Source organism: Lutjanus erythropterus, chromosome 13 (genome assembly GCF_056507025.1).
Source record: "Lutjanus erythropterus isolate fLutEry1 chromosome 13, fLutEry1.hap2, whole genome shotgun sequence".
NCBI lineage: Eukaryota > Metazoa > Chordata > Actinopteri > Lutjaniformes > Lutjanidae > Lutjanus > Lutjanus erythropterus.
Genome location: NC_139329.1, coordinates 12823980 through 12845975, shown reverse-complemented (window position 1 = coordinate 12845975; position 21996 = coordinate 12823980). Strand labels below are relative to the sequence as shown.

The window sequence follows — 21996 nt, the reverse complement described above, 5'->3', positions numbered from 1 at the left end:
AGTGGCTCTGTGCCTAAAAAGTGGTGCTGTGACAGTGGCAAAAGGTTTTTATTATAGGAGGATAATATTGTGCGTGTTTATCTACTGCGGCTCATTGGATCAAGTTTCACTTTCACCCACACACATGCCCTAGATCAATATCATCTCTTCCTCACACACACACACACTCACACATCATAGTATTTGGTATATGGTGAGGTAACACCCCACAGTTCATCAGAATCAGACAGATCACCATAGGACTTGTTGTCTGAGTCGTCATTAATAGCTGGTCAAACACCAAGCAGACAGGAAACCAGCTGAGGGGCTTTTTGTACAGAAAAGTCCGTTTTTTTTATTATTTAATTTGTTTGGCTGTATTTTTATGCATTTTTTTTTTTCATTGTAGGCCAGATATCTTTCATACTTTCTTTTCTTTTTTAAATACATCCTGCATTCAGGGGCATCCATCTTTAAAAAAGTGCTGCAATGAATTTACAGGTGGCCTGTTCATCCCCACATCTATCAGTTATATTTTTACATTTTTATTTTTAGTCATTTATTCATTCAATTATTAAAAAAATACCAGTTAAGTTTACTGTTTCAGTGCCCTGATGTCATTTTGTACTTTATATGCAGTATATAAATTAAGAATATCAGCCAATATATTTATGTCAAAATTTTTTCAGTGTCTTTTTGCACCTGAGTGAGAATAGGCACACAGCAACTATTAGGCTATTTACACCTGACCCCCTTGGTTTAGCTATAAAAAATGATCAATTCACTGCAAACAAAAGGTTGTGGTAGATGAATGGGTCAAGACAGTTAGGTTTTAGTGTGAACTGATTATTTATAGTTTTTTAAAAAATATTATTTTCAGTTTTCAGTTGCAGCTCTGTTAACTTTAGCCGGCAAAACTACTTGGTTAAATTTAGGAAAAGATAATGGTTTGTGTCAGCCATGCAAATAGCCATATTGGTTATTCCAGCCCAGGTGCAAATAGCATCTGCCGATTTTTTTATTACTCCCTAATATCAGTCTTGGACCCAAAATCAGGCACCGCTCAGGATGGAATAGAAACACCATATTTGTAGTTCTGTGTTCATATAAACCAAACTCAACTTTCTCCCTGTCTGCTTTGGTTCACCAGGTCGGCTTATGGGGTGTTGTCCCTCATGCTAACTTCCCTGACGCAGCCTGCCAAAATAATAGAGAGTTGTGTACAGTGATTGGAAAAGACGGGGCGGACATAAAAGGTAAGATGAATAAACTCTCTTATCATTTTAAGCAGGAACAGTCAAGGAAGTTATTACGAAGATCATGTGACACAGATTTCATTGGCCCAAGCTGGCGGCTTGCTGTCATAGGGAACAGGATTTCTGGCTGTAGATGTAGATGTAGATGTAGATGCTGCTTCTTGCTGTTGCTCCTCTCCTTCATCCCTCTCCCCCCATTGGGCAGCCTCACTTCCGCCGCCCACCCAGACAGGGAGCTCCAGCCCTGGCTGTGAAGAGAAAGGCTTCTCCAGAACTTTGAGGACCCGCTGGACCTGCAGCACAGACAGGAAGTGAGAGCAGGTAAAAAAAACCTGAAAGTGAAACACTGAAACTGAAGTGAGCAAAATGGAAACTGCACTCTAATCTTTGTTTTGCTGTTTTCGTTTCATTTTTTTGTGATCCATTATTTATTGCTTATATTATAGGTGGGAGAAGCAAAAATACAGTCACAGATGTGATACAATGCCACACAAGATAAAGTTTATTTTGCTGTTTTGAAATTACTCCTGACACAAAAATCGTGTCCTGTTTTGTAAGATTAGAATTATTTTTCCAAACTGAAAATTGAAAATACCGTTTTTTTTTGGATTTTTTGCGCAAATATACACTCATTCTGAATTTAATGCCTTTGCAACAGTTTCCAAAAAAGTTGTGACAAGGGTGCATTTACCACTGAGTTACATCAGCTTTTCTTGAAACAAGACACGCAGTAAACGGTTGGGAACTGAAGACCAGGGTCTCTGTTGTTGTATTTAAAGCTGCATAATGCAGCAAACATTTTCAATTGGCGACATGTCTGGACTGCAGGCGAGTAATATTCTTTATACAGTCATGCTGGTTTTTAATGCTGTGTCGCCTGAGAGGTCAAAGGTCACAGGTGTTCAATGTTAGTTTTCAGCCTGCAGAGATTTCTCTGGATTCTCTTAATCTTTTAATGATATTATGGATCACAGATGGTGAAAAGCGATTGTGCATTAAAAAATGCTGGTCCATTTGCTACACATTGGTTTTAAAAAGTGCTTCCAAGCTCATTCAGAAATATCCTTTATACAATCAGGATTTTCAGTGCCTGAGAATGACTGACGCTTCCAGGAAGCCCCTTTCATACAAAATCATGATACTATCACCTGTTATGTTCAAAATAGGTGTTTTTTGAGCATTTCACAACTTTCACAATCTTTTATTGCTACTGTTGTCATGCTGAAACATGCTGCAGGCATCAAATTCAAAATGAGTGTATATTTACAAAAATATAATTTTTTTTTTGTTTGAGCATTAAATATCTTGTGCTTGTCTTGTATTCAATTGAATGTAGGGAGAAAAGGATTTGCAAAACATTACATTCTGTTTGTATTTACGTTAGCATCCCAATATTTTTGGAATCTATAAATGACAGCAGGTTATTTAAATTCCATCACAATGATATACTTTTTTAATATTTATAAATGATCAAAGGGCTGGATGGAGGTTCTTAAAGGGCCGAAATCGGCCCACAAGCCACCAATTGAAGAGGCCTGGTCTAAGCTAACGCAAGGTTGTGGTGAACCGACCTTCAATTGTGTAAAATGTAAGGTTTTCAAACAAAATGACAAGAGCATCATAGTAGATCATACCTCAGAGAAGTCTCCACTCTCAGCCGCCTCAATTGCATTCTGGGCAATGTAGTTCCTGAGGATCACACGAGGGTTGGTGTCGTCCATCACCCTCACCCTCTCCTCCTGAACGGCCTGCACGTCGCTCTGGCCTTCCAGCTCCAGAGCCAGACGCTTCCTGCAGCAGTGATAACACAAATTACTCAGTCAGCGATATACAGTAACAGAGCTGTTTCAGACTCAACACCCCATTTCCTCCTCTTTCTCTTTGTCCGCCCCTTTTATCATTCACGCTTCCACCCATCACCAACCAAGAGAATCTCTTATCTTGCCTGTGGAGTTCCTCCACCCTCCTCTGTTGTCTTTCCCTCTATCTGCCTATTTATTTTTTCCCCGACATATCTCACCTATAGCGTGTGATCCAGCGGCTCCAGTCCTCCGCTTGTTTGGTTTTCAGCTCCTCCTGGCTGGTCTCCATCAGGTCTTTCAGTTTGCTGAGTCTGTCTAACTGTCTCGCGATTGTCGCCCTGTCTGAGATCATCTGGAAGAGCGCTGAGTTGCTCTGAGCCATGGAGAGCAGCATCGCCAGCTCACTGTCAACAGCAGACAGAAATCATAACAGTTAAAACCTTTATTGGTATGTTGGAGGAAGCAGCAGACCAGTGCTGCCAGAGCAGCCAGCCACTATTGTTGGATACTTTATGGGGCATATAAGGTAATGGTGGTGACCAAAACAAATACATGATTATCTTTATGTGGCGTTCTGTTCTACTGGCCACGTTTACAGTCACATATAAAGATTAGATTAGGCAGGACATCAGATAATGTGTTACTTAAATGTGTTACTCCTATCACATCTGGTTTAGTCAGTGTGGCTTCCAAAAAAGACCAACACAACACAACCGGTAATGACACTTTATATTTCCTTCAGCATTGTTTCAGTTGCAGTTTGATGTTACATATGACTGCTGCAGATACAAGATGATATAAGCCGTTCATTTGACAATGCTACTGTCCATTTGGAGCAGTCAGGCTACAGACCGTTCCTCCCAAAAAGTATAACAGCTCAAGTAGGGTTGAGGATCAGCGGCATTTCAGACCTTTAAGTTGCACCTATTATTGACTATCAGTCTGAGTGGGGTCACTCGTTGTAACAAACCCACAGAGTTTTGTATCCTGACTCTGCAGTTTTTAGCTTCTCTCAACTCCTTCTTTTGGTTTTACAACCCACCACTGTAATTGTTTTGGTTCAGTTTAACTGCTCCCTCCAAAACCATTTCCTTTTTCCAGCAGCATCAGACAGCTGACGGCAAAAACAAGCTCAGGTAAACCCACTGTACAGGTGGAGCACAACTCCACATGAAAGCTTATGTTGTTTCGTGTCAGCTGAATGAACACTCTCCCCATAATAACTTTAAACTATGACAAAAACATTTGAGTAATTTTGCTTTATTTTGCTTTAAACTGATGCACTACACCTGTTTCCAGATACAATTGTTAGTCTCTCCATTTAAGGCTGCATGACTTGGTGAAAAGAGATCATATTGCAATTATTATAACAAATATTAAGATTGTGATGTGATTTTTTTGGTTTCTTACATGTGGAAAACAATATTTGTAGTCCAGGGCATCTTTGTAGAACCACAGTACTGCATTCTAACTGCAGCTTCACCAATATAGATACTGCGCTTGGCCATACTACGATTGTAATAATATTTTGATTTTTTGTGCAGAACACCCAAGACCAATAATATAAAGCCACACTCATGGGACCAAGAGTCTGCAATATGCATCAAACCAAACAAAGCAAAAGCTTTGGACAGCCTGAAAATAATTTTGCTATTCTTTATCATTTGTTATACATATTTTGTCCTGAGGGTGGTGCTAAAAGACAGGTCATCAGCACATCACATGCCCTTACAAGGGTGGGTAATTAGTTTTCATGGAGGTCCACATGATCAGGCTGCTGTGGATCAGACACAAATTGTATAAGATCCTCATAATAGCCAAACCTCTAATAATAAAAAATGGTCAGAAATGTTCTATACAGGGCACATCTGTTGGTCACACTTCCTGAATTGTGATGAATTGTGGGCCACGCTGGCAATGTCAAAACCCTGATGTTTTACAGTTTACTGTGCATGCTGCATACAGGTTGCAACAACAGTAGCAGCAAAAGTAGAAGAATAACATAAACAACATGGATGTACAGCACTGAGTGAATAAAGTTACAATATAATATAAAAGATATAGTTCATTATCATCACTAATGAACACAGGACTGACCCCTTTCAAAATAAAGGTCTGATAACCGTTTAATTGTAAGCAAAATATGCTTTACTGTCTTTGCTAGATTTTTAATTTTTGGTATTCCATGATTGCCTTGGGGGCCTCATATCTGGCTCCCGGAGCCCGTTTTGCTCAGGTCTGCCTTAGGAGCTTGAATGTGCATAATTATATGATGGCAATCCTATTTAATGTTTTTTTTTGTTCAGAAAAGGCGCATGATGTCACCAAAATCAGTAGGATTCATTTTCTGGCAACAATGAATATCCATAGCAAATGTTTCAAATTTAGCCCCCTGGTTTCAAGACACAATACAAAGTGTCTTTTTCAGCACAAAGACCTTTAAGAAACTTGGATTTGGTCAAACATGTCCACATAATTAGGTTTCTCTAGCTCCATTTATGTTTTTTATTCCTCACCCTACATCCTAAAAACTACAGTGGGTATCATTTGCATTTAATTTCTGTAATGGTATGAAACAGACCATACATAGTGTGTCTGTACATTTTGCAGCTCACCGTGGATCCATAGTGGGTTTGTTGGCGGCCTTGAGCTCCTCTAAGGAGGCACACTGCTCCAGCAGGAGGTCTGTGGCTTTCTTGACAATATCCTCTTCTGTCTCACTTTCTGCGTCAGTGGGACAAGAAATCTGACTCAAGCTGCGGAAGGTGTTGGTGAAGTCAGCACCTGCAGGAGAGGGGCAGATAATTTACAATAATCTGTGTGATGGGTCATGTTGCCCCAATGATTAGCACTGTCTGAATAAATTTGCCTTTTCAAACTCTCTTCCTCAAACTCAATGCTCTCTCATCAGACTAGGCAATATACAAAGCCCTCCCACTCCCATCCCACCTGTGTTGTGCATGGTCTGCAGCAGCTCAGTGATCAGCATCTCATCCTCAGGCTCATTCTTCTTCAGTAAGCCCAGCTTCTTCCTCATGTTCTCCAGGTAGAAGCCGTTATACAAATCCAGGTACTCATCCATGACGGCTGCAGCCCGGTCTGGTGGCAGCTCTGGAGCAAGAGCCTCTGCTAGCTTCACCAGGTTCCACCTGCAGACAGCCGGCTGGGCCTGGTAGGAGTACCGGCCGGAGTTGTCAGAGGCATTGCAAATGAAATCTGGATCAAACCTGAGTGGGAGAAGGAAAGTTATTTTCTATAGTATGATGAGTGATGGAGACATCATACCCACAGCATGTTTATTATGATTACTGTTTCTGCTGCAATAAAACAAAAAGGCCTTTTTGACTTATATTACTGACCTATATATTAAAGGGGTAGTTCAGATTTTTTTGAAGTGGGGTTGTACTTATTGACAATATATTAGCAACAGTAGATGCCGGTCAGCACAATTCCAGTTTGGAGATGCAGAGAGGAGCACCAGCACTGAAGCTAAAACATTAAGTGCTATGAACAGGGTCAGCAGTTTAAGTGGCTGCTATATTTATAATATTTTCAGTGCTTTACTTTGCCATCAGACAGACTTTTCTGACTTGAAACTGCCATTATACAAGTCAAATTTGGCTCTCTTAAAACCAACTAAACTCCATAGGAAAAAACCTGTAATTTTACCTTGTGGAGCAGGGGGGTTGCTGGTCTACCGCTGCCTCAATCTGTTAGTTAGTTTATTCTCGTGTGACTTCGCTTAATCTTAACTTTCTTTTTGAAACATCAAAGTCACACAATAAGACAATCAAACTAAAAGATTGAGGCAGTGGAAGATCAACAAAGCCCATGTTCTGCAATGTAAAATTACAGATTTTAACAATGGAGTTTGGTTGGGGAAGAAAAATATTCAGAAAAGGCTGTCTAATGGCAAAGTAAGGCAGTGAACATATTCTAAAAAAAAGTTACATTTAATTATTATTATTATTGTTTAGCTTCCATGCTGGTACATCTGCTTCTCCTAACTGGGCACATGTGGACTGCTAGGTATCTCATACTACCCTACATCAAATAATGGGAGCTGTCCCTTTAAATAACCATACAGGACCAACAGAATTGGATCTCTCACACCATTTGTGTCTGACCTGTCCATGAAGCCATATGGACCATAGTCGAGCGTGAGTCCCAGGATGCTCATGTTGTCTGTGTTCAGGACTCCGTGGCAGAAACCGACACACTGCCACTGAGCTACGAGTCGAGCCGTACGGAGCATCACCTACAGACGGAGACAGAGGACAGAAATCAACATTAGAGTGTCGTACTGTATTTACAAAAACATCCGAATCTGAAAACAATCCCTGGCAGTTTGGATGATACGTTTTCTGACTAATTAGATGAGGAAGATGTCAAAGGTCTGTAAACAGAGTTGGATGCCTTGTTAGTCTCATATTGAGCACAGGCCACAGTGACTCAGCACATTGCAGCCACTGAACCATCTACAGCAGCTTAACAGGATAAGAGGATCCAAATGTTCTTGGCATCAAACTGTAACACCAGACCTCGAAACGGTTACTTGCTCAAGTGCGGTTTCACTAGCTGAGATCTGAATGTGGACGAGTTGGAGGAGAGTGGTACTCATGTGCTCTGACCTCTCTGAAGAAAGCCACGTTCCTCTCCACCCTGTCTTGGTAGTTCTGCTGGATCTCGGGATAAAACATCTCAATGACGTAATCCATCATCTGACCTCGGATCTCATCGCGTCCGTAGCTGGGACCTCGGCGGCCTGTGAACTCATCGGCCTCCTTGAAGATCTCAAAGGATCCAAACCTGCTCAGAGAGGGCACAGCTGAGATGAAGAACTCCTGCATGTACATCTCAAGAAGCAATCACAGCAGACTTAAGCTCACCTAAGGAAGGTGGGAGCAATACGGAGGACCACGGAGCATCTCTCATGGCGAGGGTTCCCGCTGTAGTACACATCTCGTACGACCTTGCTGTCAGAGGTGACGATGGAGCCGGCTCTGGTGGTGGGAACACCCAGGAAGAACATCACCTCGCTGCACAGGAACTCTCTGATGCTGGAGCGCAGGACCTTACGGCCGTCAGCTTGTCTATGAAGGACAGAGTAAAGATTTTCCTTATCATGCAAAGAACAGTGTTGGAATGTAACTAAATACAACAGGAATAGGCACTAATATTCTTAAGGACTAGGCCACCAAATCCCTAAATTTGGTGGCCAAAGTACTTCTTTGGAGGCCCAGATGTAAACTTATGTAAAAACAATAAAGAAAAGGCAATTCAATGCAACTCAATACAGCCTTTCTTAGCTGTGACACTTGTGTTGTCCGCTTTTCCCAGGAATTGTCATGTGGTGTTTCCTGAAGGCATTGTTTCCATTGAAAAATGAGTTAAACATCTTAACTAGTCGAGGAAGCTGGCAGTACACACAGCAGCACATTACGTTCTCAGATGAGTCTCATTCCAACCACTTAAACGTCTGCTTCCATTCATTTTTAAATTTGTTGCTGTTTTGGTTTTTCATAGTCACCTTTTGTGTTTTTTATTTCTGTTTTTCAGTTTTTCTGACTCTACTGCATTTATTTAACAGCTTTAGTGCCTGGTTACTCTACAGAATAGGTTAATACTATATTGTAAAATAACTTCTGATATAAACCCAGCAGTATATTAAGTGTTTTGAATTAGACCCACCTCTATTAGATGTAATAAAATTATGACTACATTAATGCTTCATTAATTATTATTCAGTAACAAGCCACATGCCATTCTACAGAATAAATAAAGTTACTTTGAGTACTAAGAGTTTAAATACAGGACTTTTACTTGTAACAGAATACTTTTACTGGCATTATTGCTAGTTTTACTTGAGTAAAAGATCAGAATACTTCTTCCAGCACATCTCAGCTGCATTGAAGCCTAACAATCCCTCTAAAACTCATCTGCTATTCTTTAACCACATCTCTTATGGTTTTTAGATGATCTGTACAGCTTTAGAAAGGAAATAAATGTATTTTTCCAGGGTTTCACTTTTCACCTCTTGCCTGTTATAAAAGAATTAAGAATGTTTGATATTGAGTATAAACGGGTAAGGACCAGTGGTGAAAAGCAAGTCCTCATGCAAAATGATCTTGCCAGCACAAGTTGATACAAAAACACCCCCTCGTACCTGGAGTAAGGAGTCAGTCCAGCTCCTTTCACCTGAATCTCCCAGCGGCCGCTCGGGTTCTCCCGCAGCAGTTCGGGATCTTGGCCGGGTGGCACCTTGACCTCCCCGAGGTAGCAGGCCGCCCCGTCGCCCAGCTGCCCGGCGAACTGGCCGAACTGGTGGCCGCAGTAGCAGTGAGCAGCGGGCTCGGACCCAGGCATAACTTTGGACCCGCTGAGATACTCCGGTCCGAGCGGGTCGTTCATGACCTCGTCTCCGCTGAGCCCCAGCAGCGCCAGGGCTGCATGTGACACCGCCACGAACCGGGGCTTGGTCAGCGGGGTCGGCTTCACCCGAGAGAAACAAGCTCCTTTCACCTGCCGAACCCCCGGCTCCTCTGACGGGTCCAGGGGAAGTTTCTTCAGGGCGGCGTTGTCGAAGTCGAGCCGCTCGAGCGGAGAACGACTCACCGTCAGACCCATGTCGTCCATCGCGACCGAGCCGAGGAGTCTGATCACGGACACACCGGGGAGGAAAATGCGTGACGGTCCCAGCCGAGGTCCTAAATAAGCCATTCAACCAGGGCCATCTGGCTGTTTATCTCCACTGGCGCAGTTATAATGTGATCACTGCTAGTCATGCTTTCATAATCCTGCAGGACACAGCGGATGTTTCCGAGACAGACGGTGTTACATTATTATTGGTCCGACTAGAAACAAACCATACAGACCAAGACCAGACGGAATTAAATTAAATAAATGTCAAACTAAGATCTGTGGAATGCCCCTTCAGTCAATATATATTTATTTATTAATTAAATAAATAAGGCTATTAAATAATCCTGAAATAAAGAAAGGAGACGAGAAATGTGTTCATAATTGTAAACCTATCGAAATGAGTAAGTAGAATTTAATACATAATTTTGATTTTTATTGACTATAAATGACAACTTTTGTTTATTTTGCAGACTTTTATTTCATAATTCCACATTTATTTAATTCAGGAGACTCCCATATCACAATTCAATTGAAATAAATAAATGTCAAATGGTTAAATTTGGCATTTATTTATTTAATTTGAGTTATTTTAAGTCCCATTAAATAAATAAAAAAATTATTCAACTATTATTGACTCACTTATTTACATGTATTTATTCATATCTATATTTTTACAATTCTATTTACATGTATTTATATATTTAATGTCTCATTTAATCATTTTGGGATTTATTTAATAGCCTCTGATGATTGATAATGATATATTGACTATTGACCAGTCTGTTTGTTTAAATCATTTTAAATATACAGATACATGCATCACTTTAATACAATAAAATGACTAGACTCTGCTCCATTGGAAACTTGATTATCATTCAGTAATGTAATGCAGCAGGGTTAAAGAAGAAACTTTGAGGCAAACAGAGTTCATCTTTACTTAAAATGGTTTAATAACTCATTACAGAAGTTAGGATTTTATGTTTGGTTTGGTAACAATCACAAAACCACACAAGGGTGTGGGGTAAAAACAAATCTTACAACAAACACAGGCATTCATACAGTTTCTCTTGGCAATTCTCAACCATACAGCAGATGAAACCTTTGGAAATGATTTGGGAGGGAAACAGACACAATGTTTGTATTATACTGCTGAGGGACTGAGAGACATGATTACATCTTTTTTCCACTTTCTCAAAATCTTTATCTCATACAAAATCATGAGAAGTACTTTATCAATTGGAAGACACTTAATCTGAGTTAGTTTAATGTATGAATAACTTGCAAGTGGTTTAATTACGTTTCTAAGATGAAATGGCACTGCTTCATTTACTCTAGTCCCATATTAGTTCACAGGACCATTTGACAAATTAACACATTATCTCTTATAAATACATCAAATTTGAGTACTTTACATAAAACCAATTCAATTTAGAAAAGGAAATACCTGGAAAATTATGTTGATTTATAGCCTTGAACCATTATATCAATAACTTCTTAGATTAATTTAGGACAAATAACCCACATCACACAGTTCCACAGATGTCATGAAGCCAATGTGCAATAAGAAGCTCTGTACTATGGATACAGGTCAGTGCCTCAGCAGAGGAGGAAAACTGAGGATCAAAGGCAGCAGTGATAGCAGTGTAAGGCTTTACCTCCCAACTCTGACCAATCGAAACTGTTAGGTTCCTCCATAGTAGTCTAAAACAAATAACACATTTCCCTTGATGGGAATACCACTGAGAAATCATTACAACCCAGTTCAATCCTTAGTTTAAGAGACACAAAACAATTTCATTTTTATCATCTCAATCCCAATTTTACAATCAGACTAGCAAGTGATGATGCATATATCATAAAAGTACAAACAGCTGGTGCGCTGAATGACAGATGTTCTCATGTGAAGACTTTCACATGGAGATGCATATTTTTCTGTCAAGTATGAACCCTTACTCAGAGATGGAGCCAGTTCAAGCCAATAAGTGAGGGTGCCTCATAGTGGAGGTACAATCAAATATACAAATGACAAGATTAATGCTTTGCTCATTCTGAGGCACATTTAAGCCTGTTCCACGTCAGGTCTCTAATGAATGTGTGAGTGACCATAATAATGAAGGGGCAATGGTAGCGTTTCAATTGAAGCCAAGACAACACAAACTAGATGGTCTATATTTAGGGCAACAGTATTTATAAAATACGCCTATCACATAATTATAGAAAGACAATACTAGAAACTTGCATTGACCTTTTGGTTACAGTCTGTGTAAGATGCATAACACACATTTTTCCAGTCCACTTAGTTCACCATTAGCCCTTACTGCTGTGATATGAGGCACTTGTCTGTTACTGTGGGCAGGATGGTGCACATGGGAAATACATAGATTTTGTCTTTTGAAGAAGATGCATTTAAAATATCAGCTTTTTCAAAAACTAAGAACATGATGGTCAACTTTTCAGTTCAGACATTTGTTGACTTTTTTTTTTTTTTTTTACCTTGATCACGAGGGTCACTCTGTGCACCACTTATAAAAACTGAAGGTTGGGGCCCCTGGCAGCTCACCTGGCAGAGCGTGCGTACCGTGTACTAAGGCTAAGTCCTTACTGCAGCAGCCCAGGTTTAAGTCCAGTCTGGGACCTTTGCAGCATGTCATCCCCTCTTTCTCCCCCCTTTCTGTCTTTTCAGCTGAAAAAAGACAAACTGAAGGTTTTTATATAGCCAATCACACAAACAAACAAAAAAGCTGGGGACACAATGTAAAACATAAATATAACATAATGTGAAAATTTGCTAATCCTTTTCGCTCCTACTCAAATTGAAAACAGTACATAGACAATACATTTAATGTTTTATCTTGGGCTGTTTCCCATGAACACTTTTTAAACTGCAATGTTAAAATGTGGAAATATTTGGGTACCTGACATTCCTCTCAATCACACCAGTAAAGGAGAGAACATCATGCTTCAATTCAGACCTGAGCATTCAGCTGAACGGAGAATCCCGGTGAACCAAAACTTCGAATATTCACTGTTAACTACTGCTTAAGTGTCAAAGCCCAAAATACGGAATTCGGGACACAACCAGTTTTACTTCATCAACTTCACTGATTTTGTAAATATTCACTCATTCTGAATTTGATGCCAGCAACATGATTCAAAACAACAATTGGGACAGGATCAACAAATCACTGGGAAAGTTGTAATTGGTAACAGGCGACAGTATCATGATTGGGTATGAAAGGGGCATCCTCGAAAGGTTGAGTTGTTCACAAGCAAAGATGGGCAAGGAACACTTTGTAAAACTGTTGTTGGTAAACAGAGCTCATTTGCAAATGATTGCATTCTCTTTTATTCATGTTTTACACAGCGTTCCAGTGCTTTTGCAATCGGCGTTGTATAGTTCATGGATCATAATTTTGTCATTTGTTTATTATAGTTATGACTGACTTGATGTTTTGCTTTAAGTCCCTTCCCATAATGTGAATGTACAGAACAAGACTTTATCAGTCTCTTATAAAGTGCTGGACTTGAAATGGGCCATTTACCAAAAATGCTGGTTGGCACCAGAAAAGGAGGAAGGAACAAGGAGACAGCGCTGCAAAAGTGTGCCTCTCGGAAAATGGCTCAGTCATGTCAGGGCAGGTGACTGGAGATGATTCCGATGATACTTAAAATCTCTGTACGTCATTTAAAGGAATGGTGGGGGGACATGTAAATCTATTGGAAAGGAATTATTGGCATTTGTAAACTTTACAAAATGCAGGATTTGCACAAAATATGAAAGAAAACGAAGGGTACTGTCATGGTTTCTTTGGCAGTACGGCCCTGCTGCGTCTACAGGGACATCAATACGAGGTAGGAGGCTCTTAAAACCCCCTTGTTAGTTCATAGTATGGGCTGGTGAAACCCTTCCTCCAGCCTCGCCTCCTGTTTTAAGGCCATTGGTGATAGATGCATTGTTTAAATAGATCAACGGTCATGTCACTGATGGCTTAGAGAAGATCAGTGGGGTCAAGCAGGGGTCGGCCGCAGAGTCTCCAGCAAAGATTGGACCGCAGGTAAAGACAGCATGGCTCTGCCTAAACTTCCTCCAGCACGGTAGCAGGCGTATCCGAGCATTCCCATCATGACACCCTTTATGACCGTGCACAAGACCCAGCCAAAACGTGAGGGAGGTGCAACACTGAGGAAGAGACAGACGACACATGAAGCAGCTGTGAGTTACAGTATGTTTCTATTACTCTGTAATGACTCCGATCAAAGCAAGACAAACTTACCTCATGATTTCACTGATGTTGAGCTGCTTCTCCCAGTTTCTTTCAATGCCAGGAACATGGCCCATCCCTACAACTCCCACAACCACCGCAGGCACTTCTACAAAAAAACAGTATAAAATATTCTGTTAGATAAAGAATTTACACTTCAATAACCACATATTCTATATATTTCTATAACTATAAATATAAGGGTTGGGTGATTGGACAAATATAACGGCTATGGGCAATTAGCTGAGTCCATCACTGGTTGTTGTTTTTTTCCTTTGGATGTTTTCTGTCATTTTATTTTACTAATTTAATAGTCTGTATGAGTGATGACTCCATGACATGGTTTTGTTGACTTTTATTTTTAAGTGTGTTTTCTGGAGTCAACGAGATAATTAAAGCTTGTGTAAGATTAGTGAAAGAGAAACTTGAATTCAAAGGTGTTCAGATGTAATTTTCTGTTTAGTGAGTAAAACATGTGAAAATGTTTCTTTTCTAGACATAAATTCATTTTATTATTGGAAGCAGCAAATGTATTAAATGGATTAAATCACCCAGTACACTGAGGATAGATTTCAGTATGAACTGCAAACAAGCACTGAATGTCTTCTTCTTTTAGATAATACATAAATTATTCATAACAAAATGCAGTGAAGGACTATGATTTAAAGGGCATGAATTCATGTTGCTTCACTATGATAAAGTTTGCATTTAAGCTGATAAAACCAGGGACAGAAATGCCCCATTATTTCTATGACATACAGTTGTGAAATGTCCCTTTTATATACAGCATGACTAAGCATTTCCATTAACAGTGTCTATGGCATTCAAATCATGCTGTCATTAATGGTATTCAGTAACAAATTTGATGATAAATATAGACAGAGGCCTGACATGTCTAAAGTGTTTTAAATACAGGATGTGAAATTCTGAAGATAAATTTAAAAAGTAAAATAAAAATCCAAACCATTTTTACATTCAATTCTCAATGTAAACGTAAAAAAAAAATGAAAATACAGTATATGCATACATCAACCCATATATACACAAATATGTGTGTGTATATATGTATATTCACACACACACACATATGTACATACATACATATCATGTACATACATGTCAAGCAAGAAAGAATAGGAATAGGCTGTTGAAATTTTACATATAAAGGTGATGTGATTACCAACACTGTAATACATACTCTGGGCATTAGGGGGGGCCTCCACACAGCGCGTGGCCTGACGGAGCGTGTGCGTGAGGTAGATGTCTCTTTCAGCCACGATGGTCTGATGCAAAGCAGGAAACTCGCCGATCATCTCTGACATGGTCTGCTCCAGCAGGTCCTTCTGTTTGCACTTCTCTACGTCCTCTTTACTAAAACACACACACACATACACACACAGTGCACAGGTCAACACAGTTGCTCGTGGTCATGAGAAAGAGACTTTTTTGTTTTTCTGTTCACATAGTATTTTGGTTATTATTATGCTGTCTATGATAAAGAAAGAGGAAGAAACCGTTTAAATGAGTTGGGGCAGATAAAGTCTGCATGTTAGAGTTTGAATTTATGTTTTTGAAAAATTTTAAGGGCATTGTCTATTCAAAGTCAGTTACATAGGATGTACACAATAATTTACTTTAAATATTTATTGTTTTGGGACTTAAAATTAGTAATTATTACTGCCCTTCAGTGCAATACAAACAGATTTGGGCAAAATATCATCAATCATTTGTGTTTTCAGTCTAGAAATACAAAATTCAGAGGCTGCAGTCCCTGAATCACACACAGCTGTCATGAGTAGTGAGCTTGGAAAGACTTTTACAGGTTGTGGGAATGACCTGGAAAATCAGCTTTCAAAACATACTTTGAAGTTTAACAGCGATTTTGAGGCTCTATCTTAGTTGTAAGATGGACACACAGCCACTTCATACAGAAACCTTCCAGTCAGATCTCATAGACACGGGCAGTTAAAATAACTGGCAGAGTTGTATGTACTCTGGAAAATATGTGTGGGCGCACATTCTCATTCTGAACAGTACACACACACAGATAGCCATCATTTTCACACATACAGTATACTGTAGCTGTGTTTTCTCCCCAGTCAGAAACTGCTGTAAGCTATATGTGTGCTACTAATACCACAATTTCCCCAAATTTCGCAATTCTGTCATTTCTAGCGTTTATACTTAAGCTCCCTTTTAAAAACCTTTTGTTCACCGCTTCTACAAAATAAATACATCTGACAAGATTATCATGACATAGAATGATCTGAATCCATTTAATTGTAATCCATGTGATGGGCACAGTAACTTGTTCTGCCAAAAACACTTCTGGCTGAATGAGATTCTTTGAACAACCTCCCTTTTTAAAAACAGTTTTCCCCCAAAATTTAGCAATATCCACATTTTTAGATATGTTAAGTGCAATATCAGGACATACAGTTCAGGTGTCACTTTGAGACATCTAAATTTCAGAATCAAGTGCAGATGTTTTGTCTCCTAAACAGCAGTGTCTAATGGTAGATATTGAGAGAGACAGTCTTGCCACACTGTGCGGTATGACAAAAAGTGACTTAGGTGAGCTAATACCTGATAGGGTCTGACAGAAAGCAAAGCCCCCATGCCAGGCGGGCTTTCTGCCACAGACTGAGAGCAGCAATGGCCCTCTTAAATGTAACAGGGATCGGCCTGTCGCCAAGGTGAAATTTACAGAACGGCACCCTTCCAGCCTGTTAGGACAGAAAAAACTTCAAGAATTAAAAAAAAAAAACAGAAGAAGAAGAAGTAACAGAAAAATATGAAACTACCAACTCTGTGAAATTTTTGGTGTGTGTTTTACCTCCTTGAAGGCCTCCCTAAACTCTCCTCCAGGAGCCATGCCAAGCTGCTCTGTGATGTGAGCTGAAACTTTGAGCAGGAGAATCTGCATCAGGCCCGACATCAGCCCATTCTGACAAACACAGAGGGCAGAAAAAAGCATTTATAAAAACACAATTTGAGTTTTTAAATACAGCCATCAAAAAGCTTAGTAAAGAATCAGTCCTACACAAATGCTGTTCAAATGATTTGCTGATAGTAGGCTAATCAAACACTTAAAATTATAGAATAGTGTTCATTTTGGGTCATTTCATAAATAACACATAGATAACAATTGTTTATCTACCAGTAGGCTAGTTCTGTTTTTTGCTATTTTAATTTTTCTGCTTGAGAATGAGTGTGCAAAATGGAAGTGTGATGGAAAAAATAAAATAAAGGCATGAATAAAGGTATAAAGTAATACACATTCTTTAGTTTTATGCAATTACAAGAACATAGCTTTGGAAAACCAAGATGAGAAAACATACAAGTGCAGAACAGACTAAAAGCTCTTTACTGAAATTTAATCCTGTTTATCCATCAAACATAGGAGATATTTATTTCTCCATTAACAATGAGTGCATGCTGTAACCCCTTTCACTGTTTCTCCCCATCATAGGACCAGAGCTGTTTCAAATCCCAAAACACATTTACTGCATTACTGAGAATACACAGTACTCTCACTGTCCTTGTTTAACTGTTACCCTTTCTCCTTTCCTCTATTCCCCCCTTCCTTTTTCTTGCTGTTTTCACACTAATACTGTTGTTAATTCCTATCTTTACAAAAGCCTGACCTGTTTGATGGCCTGCTGAACCTTATCCAGGTTGATGTCTTTGGCCTCCCTCAGCAGTGTATTCTCGTCCATCTTCAACATAGACACCCTGTACTGGCACAGCTCCACCACCACCACGTCAGGCTGCACAGCGCGGATTGTCTGTGTGAGGAAGAGAGAGAGAGAGAGCAGTGAGTATGTAAGATAAGAGACAGATGGAGAATGAGAGAGCATTAGAGGGTAACAAAGAGGTAACAGGCAAATGAGCAGTGAGGGAGGAAGTTGGGACAAAAACAAACCAATGTGGGAAAAAACAAGACAAGATTACACTTGGCAAAAGAAGAATGGCAACCTAATTACAGTAGAACTAATCATCACTTCAGGGTGCTACTCTACAGCATTTCTCCACATTCACTGAATTACTCCATTATTTTACTGGCAATTCACAGCATATCACATTTTTAAAAGGGTGTAAGTGACATAGTGTACTGTACAAATCATACTGTACAAATCATGTTGTAAATTCTCATTGGCTCACCGTGGCCACATCCTTTTTGCTGCTGTCACTGAAGTGGGCAGTGCCCACCAGATATAGGAGGCTGCCATCAGGGGCAGTAAGACGAGTCACTGTCTCTGGGAGATCAGGGGACGACTGACGGCGCTGGGCTCGTAACTGCCAAAGCAACTCCATTGCTTCACCATCAGCTGGGAAGGAAGACCAGAGACAGAGGAAAACTATAATGTCTGTTGTCTGAAGAAGAACAGTAGCTCGAAACGTCAATCGTGGATGTGCCAATAAATTGTACTTTGGGGAGCTACAGTGTGCGCATCGGTTTCAATATTTATTATATTATATTACTTTATCTACTATGATATATTAAAGGATGGATTATTTTAATTTTCCAGCAGTTTTCTATAGTTTTATATTTCTTTTAGATGCAATAGCTATAGTTATAAGCACAAGCAGCATCTCTACTCATGATGGAGGCAAGAAACGGTACAGCTGTTTAGTAAAATACAGACAAGTCTTTGGATTACATGCACACCAGAAAAAAGCATTGTAGAGACATTTTTTAGCTTGTATGTTTAAAAAATTTGCAAAAAAAAAAGCAAGCAGCTATTAGTGAGGACAGTAACAAACCATTAGCACATGCAATTGTACTAGGAAAAAAACATTCTTAAAGGGTAACTTAAATATTTTTCTGTCTTAATCCTATTTTCCCATTTTTTGTGTCTAAGTAACTCATAGGGACAATAATTTTGTTACAGTATTGAGAGAAATCCCTGCAGCCAGCAAAGGTGAACCTGTACTACTGAATGTAATCTCTTGCTTGTTTTGCCACCAACATGCTCATATTATTATTCTAAGTGTGTGACAGCATTATGAAAAGGATCAGAACAGAGAGAAAAGAGTAAGACACATTTTCTTTAGGCAAAACAGCAGTTTTATCTCTCGCTAAACCCAGACTCCATTTACATAAACAGTTATTTTAAAAACAAATTTCAACTCAACATAAATGAGAACAAAACCTCACCAAAAAAACATCTGACTGTAACTGCTGTTTCTCCCCACTGTTTCTCTGATGTCCCAAACTAGAGTTTGTACTTGTTGGAAAAGTTGAAAGACTAACAAAGTAGGTTTTGCTGAGTTTATTTAGTTTCTGTCAAGTCTGATTGAACATAGTGTTAAAATTACTGAATTTGCAAGTGGAGTCTGGTTAGTTTGGCGACAGCAATAAAACAACTATTTATGTTAAAGCAAAATGTATATTACACTTGACAAAAAAAGTTAATCTCTGTATTGATCCTTTCTATGATGCTATCAGACACTTCAAATAACAATCTGAGCTTGTCAGGGGCAAAACAAGCACTTTTAGTGAATGCACTTTGATGGTGCAAAATTGTCTAGAAGGACCTGTTTGGCCAGCTGATGGATGCAGTCAACTCTCATAACAGTGGACCAGTTTTCCGCATTACTCACTAAGACAGAAAAAGAGGTACAGGTTGAACCATACTTAAGTTACCCTTTGAGGTATGGTGTGTAATTATGTGGCAATACTTTGTTACTGCTCTAGGGAGTAGCCCTACATCATAAGAGGCAAATCCCTGTCTTGTACAAAGAGCATAAAGTTTGTAAGATTTTCATTATCATACTCTGCCATGCAGATTTACTATTTTAAATGAGAAATTACAATGAAAAGGCTGTGTGAAATACAGCTTACTGTATTTATAAAGAAAAAAACTCTTACAGAGGCCTGGAGGTAGACAAGGCAGTTCCTCTTCTGAAGGATCCTCTGAGGGGCCAACTGGCTCATCCTGAACCAAACATCAAAACAGCAAACAATAGCTTAAGACAGAAGGCATGTCTACAGATCACCACAAGATTAAGTGATTATTCCAGTCTAGTCCGTTTGAGAAATATGAGCACACAATTGGGTAACCACTCAGGGCAAATCAAAATTGCAATGGTTTTAAAACAACTTCAAGAAGTTAGCAAAAGAATAACATCTCTTTTAAGTAGACTACATCATTCAAAAACACTCAAGTGTCCCTTCTTACCAGTGTGAGCAGAACATCTGTCAAAAAGTCAGTTAAAAAAACATCTCGTTTATCACACAGAAACATGAGCATTTAGTTAACAGGTACAAACCTCTGAGTTGTTGTCTTGATCCATGTCTGAAGCACAGAGAGCTCTGTGACGGAGGGCAAAATGAGACAGATCTGTGAGACGTTCACTGACAGCTAGCGACAGCACAGCGGTACTGACTGCTGACGTTGCTTTAGTTAAGTGCTGATTGCACGGTTAAAGAAGAAGTGACTTGTTGGAGGCAGTTAACTAGCTGTACAAACTAGCTAACGTTACTTCCACGTACGGAAGTGCTTAACATTGAGCGCTTACTAAGTGAGGGCTCATCGGTTTGGCTACGATAGCTACCGGATGATGTTAACAGCTAACTCAAGCTAATGTAGGCTAGCAAGTCCGGTGAGAATTTTGCCAAATGAAACACGTAGAAACGGGTTAATTTTACAACAAATGCTGCCATTATCAAGTACAACATATCTGCTAGTATAGACAATAGTTGTCTAAAAACAAATATGGACAACTTACCAAGCAAGCCAGCCCGTATGTCAGTGTGCTCTTCTCCAGTACAGCAGTACCGTGCTCGGCTGGAACTGACAGCCGCAATGCATTCTGGTACATGTAGTCATTGATCGTTGGGGACTAAGGCTATTACAGTTATCAAAAACTAAATTAAAAACTAAAACTAGGTGTGAGGAAACATTTCAGTTGACTGAAATAAAAATTAGACTTTAGATTAAAAAAACTGAAACCTATTGAAATTTCAGGATATTGTTTAAGGGAGACTGGATGCCACTTAGTGGACACAGGCTTAGTAGGATGCTCGATCTGCTTGTGAAACAGGTGCAGGATTATTACTCCTCAGGAGAAGATTTCAACAAAAAATAGATTTTTAGGTATATAAATTATTTTTTAGGTGTACAATATTTTTCGTCTAAAGTTTAGCTGACCCTTAATTTGAACTTATATCATTTTATTGGTTAAAGAGAAACCTGAACAAACTATGCTGATATAGATGTTGCTAGATAGCATACAGGATTTATCGTGGCTGCAAGATCTGTGGGCAATTCAAACAGTATTTTAATTGTCCCCAAGCCACATGGCCCAATGTAAACGTCTGGGTTGTCTGTGTTGACATACTTCTCTGTTAGAACATGAACATATTTCACCAAGTTAGAGGTCTTAAATTAATTTGAACTCAATTCAAATAATAAAAATATCGTTGCCTAATCCTCTACAAAAATATAGAATGAATACTTTTACTTTAAATGCATGTGATGCTTGACATCTAAAACATTTTTAATAATACACAAAAAATCTTAAGTAGCATTTTTAAATATACTACAGCAGTAATGTGATTACTTTGAAATGTGTTTTATTTGAAATAGGTTAATATGACTTCTTATTTCAATGTTACAATTGTCCCCTAACCATTGTTACCAAGGAGGTAATGCAATTGTAACACTGACTTCTTGCATTAAATGTAATAATAAAGTCTTACATATAAATTGTAAGGCACATATATATGTTTCTTATATAAAAAGCTGACTACTGCATTTTAAGTGGGCTGTGAATTATGAAGGAAAATGTAAAAGTCCCTAGTCTCCCTTACTTACAAAACTAACTAAAGTAAAATAAAAATATACAGGAAATGTCTTTATGAATTTGGTCAAATTTGTCAACACAACAAGCATGAGGAGACTTTGGTGCATATGTTAACTGAGACTGTGATGTCTGTGAGTCAACTGCCTTCACAAGTTTTGTGTTTGTATTGTAACAGAAATAACTTGACCCATGACAAATACCCCCCATATTATAATAAACTTCCTACTGAAACTAAGAAAAACT

The 21996-nt window shown here is 39.1% G+C and overlaps 2 protein-coding genes across 2 annotated transcripts; both read right to left on the bottom strand.

Annotated features, from left to right (window-relative positions):
- Positions 1–809: 809 nt before the first annotated feature.
- Positions 810–9954, bottom strand: selenoo1 (selenoprotein O1). The gene is made up of 9 exons (XM_084733880.1): positions 9204–9954; positions 7927–8130; positions 7669–7846; positions 7165–7295; positions 5987–6264; positions 5653–5821; positions 3256–3441; positions 2870–3026; positions 810–1528 (listed from the first exon to the last, which is right to left on the bottom strand). The coding sequence occupies exons 1-9, from the start codon at positions 9755–9757 to the stop codon at positions 1289–1291; spliced, it is 2097 nt and encodes a 698-aa protein (XP_084590006.1). The 5' UTR covers positions 9758–9954; the 3' UTR covers positions 810–1288.
- A 2791-nt stretch (positions 9955–12745) lies between these two features.
- trabd (TraB domain containing) lies at positions 12746–20753 on the bottom strand. The gene is made up of 10 exons (XM_084733879.1): positions 20677–20753; positions 20218–20260; positions 19817–19883; positions 18106–18272; positions 17589–17729; positions 16778–16888; positions 16528–16667; positions 15140–15312; positions 13954–14050; positions 12746–13859 (listed from the first exon to the last, which is right to left on the bottom strand). Exons 2-10 carry the CDS (start codon positions 20239–20241, stop codon positions 13688–13690), a joined length of 1092 nt encoding a protein of 363 aa, XP_084590005.1. The 5' UTR covers positions 20242–20260; positions 20677–20753; the 3' UTR covers positions 12746–13687.
- Between the last annotated feature and the right edge of the window lie 1243 nt (positions 20754–21996).

Coding starts and splice junctions, on each gene's coding strand:
- trabd (XM_084733879.1), bottom strand. CDS start 20,241: ATGGATCAAGACAACAACTCAGAG. Junction 16,668..16,777: donor TTAGGGAGGCCTTCAAGGAG/GTAAAACACACA, acceptor CTGTCCTAACAG/GCTGGAAGGGTGCCGTTCTG. Junction 15,313..16,527: donor TTTCTGTCAGACCCTATCAG/GTATTAGCTCAC, acceptor TGTGTGTTTTAG/TAAAGAGGACGTAGAGAAGT.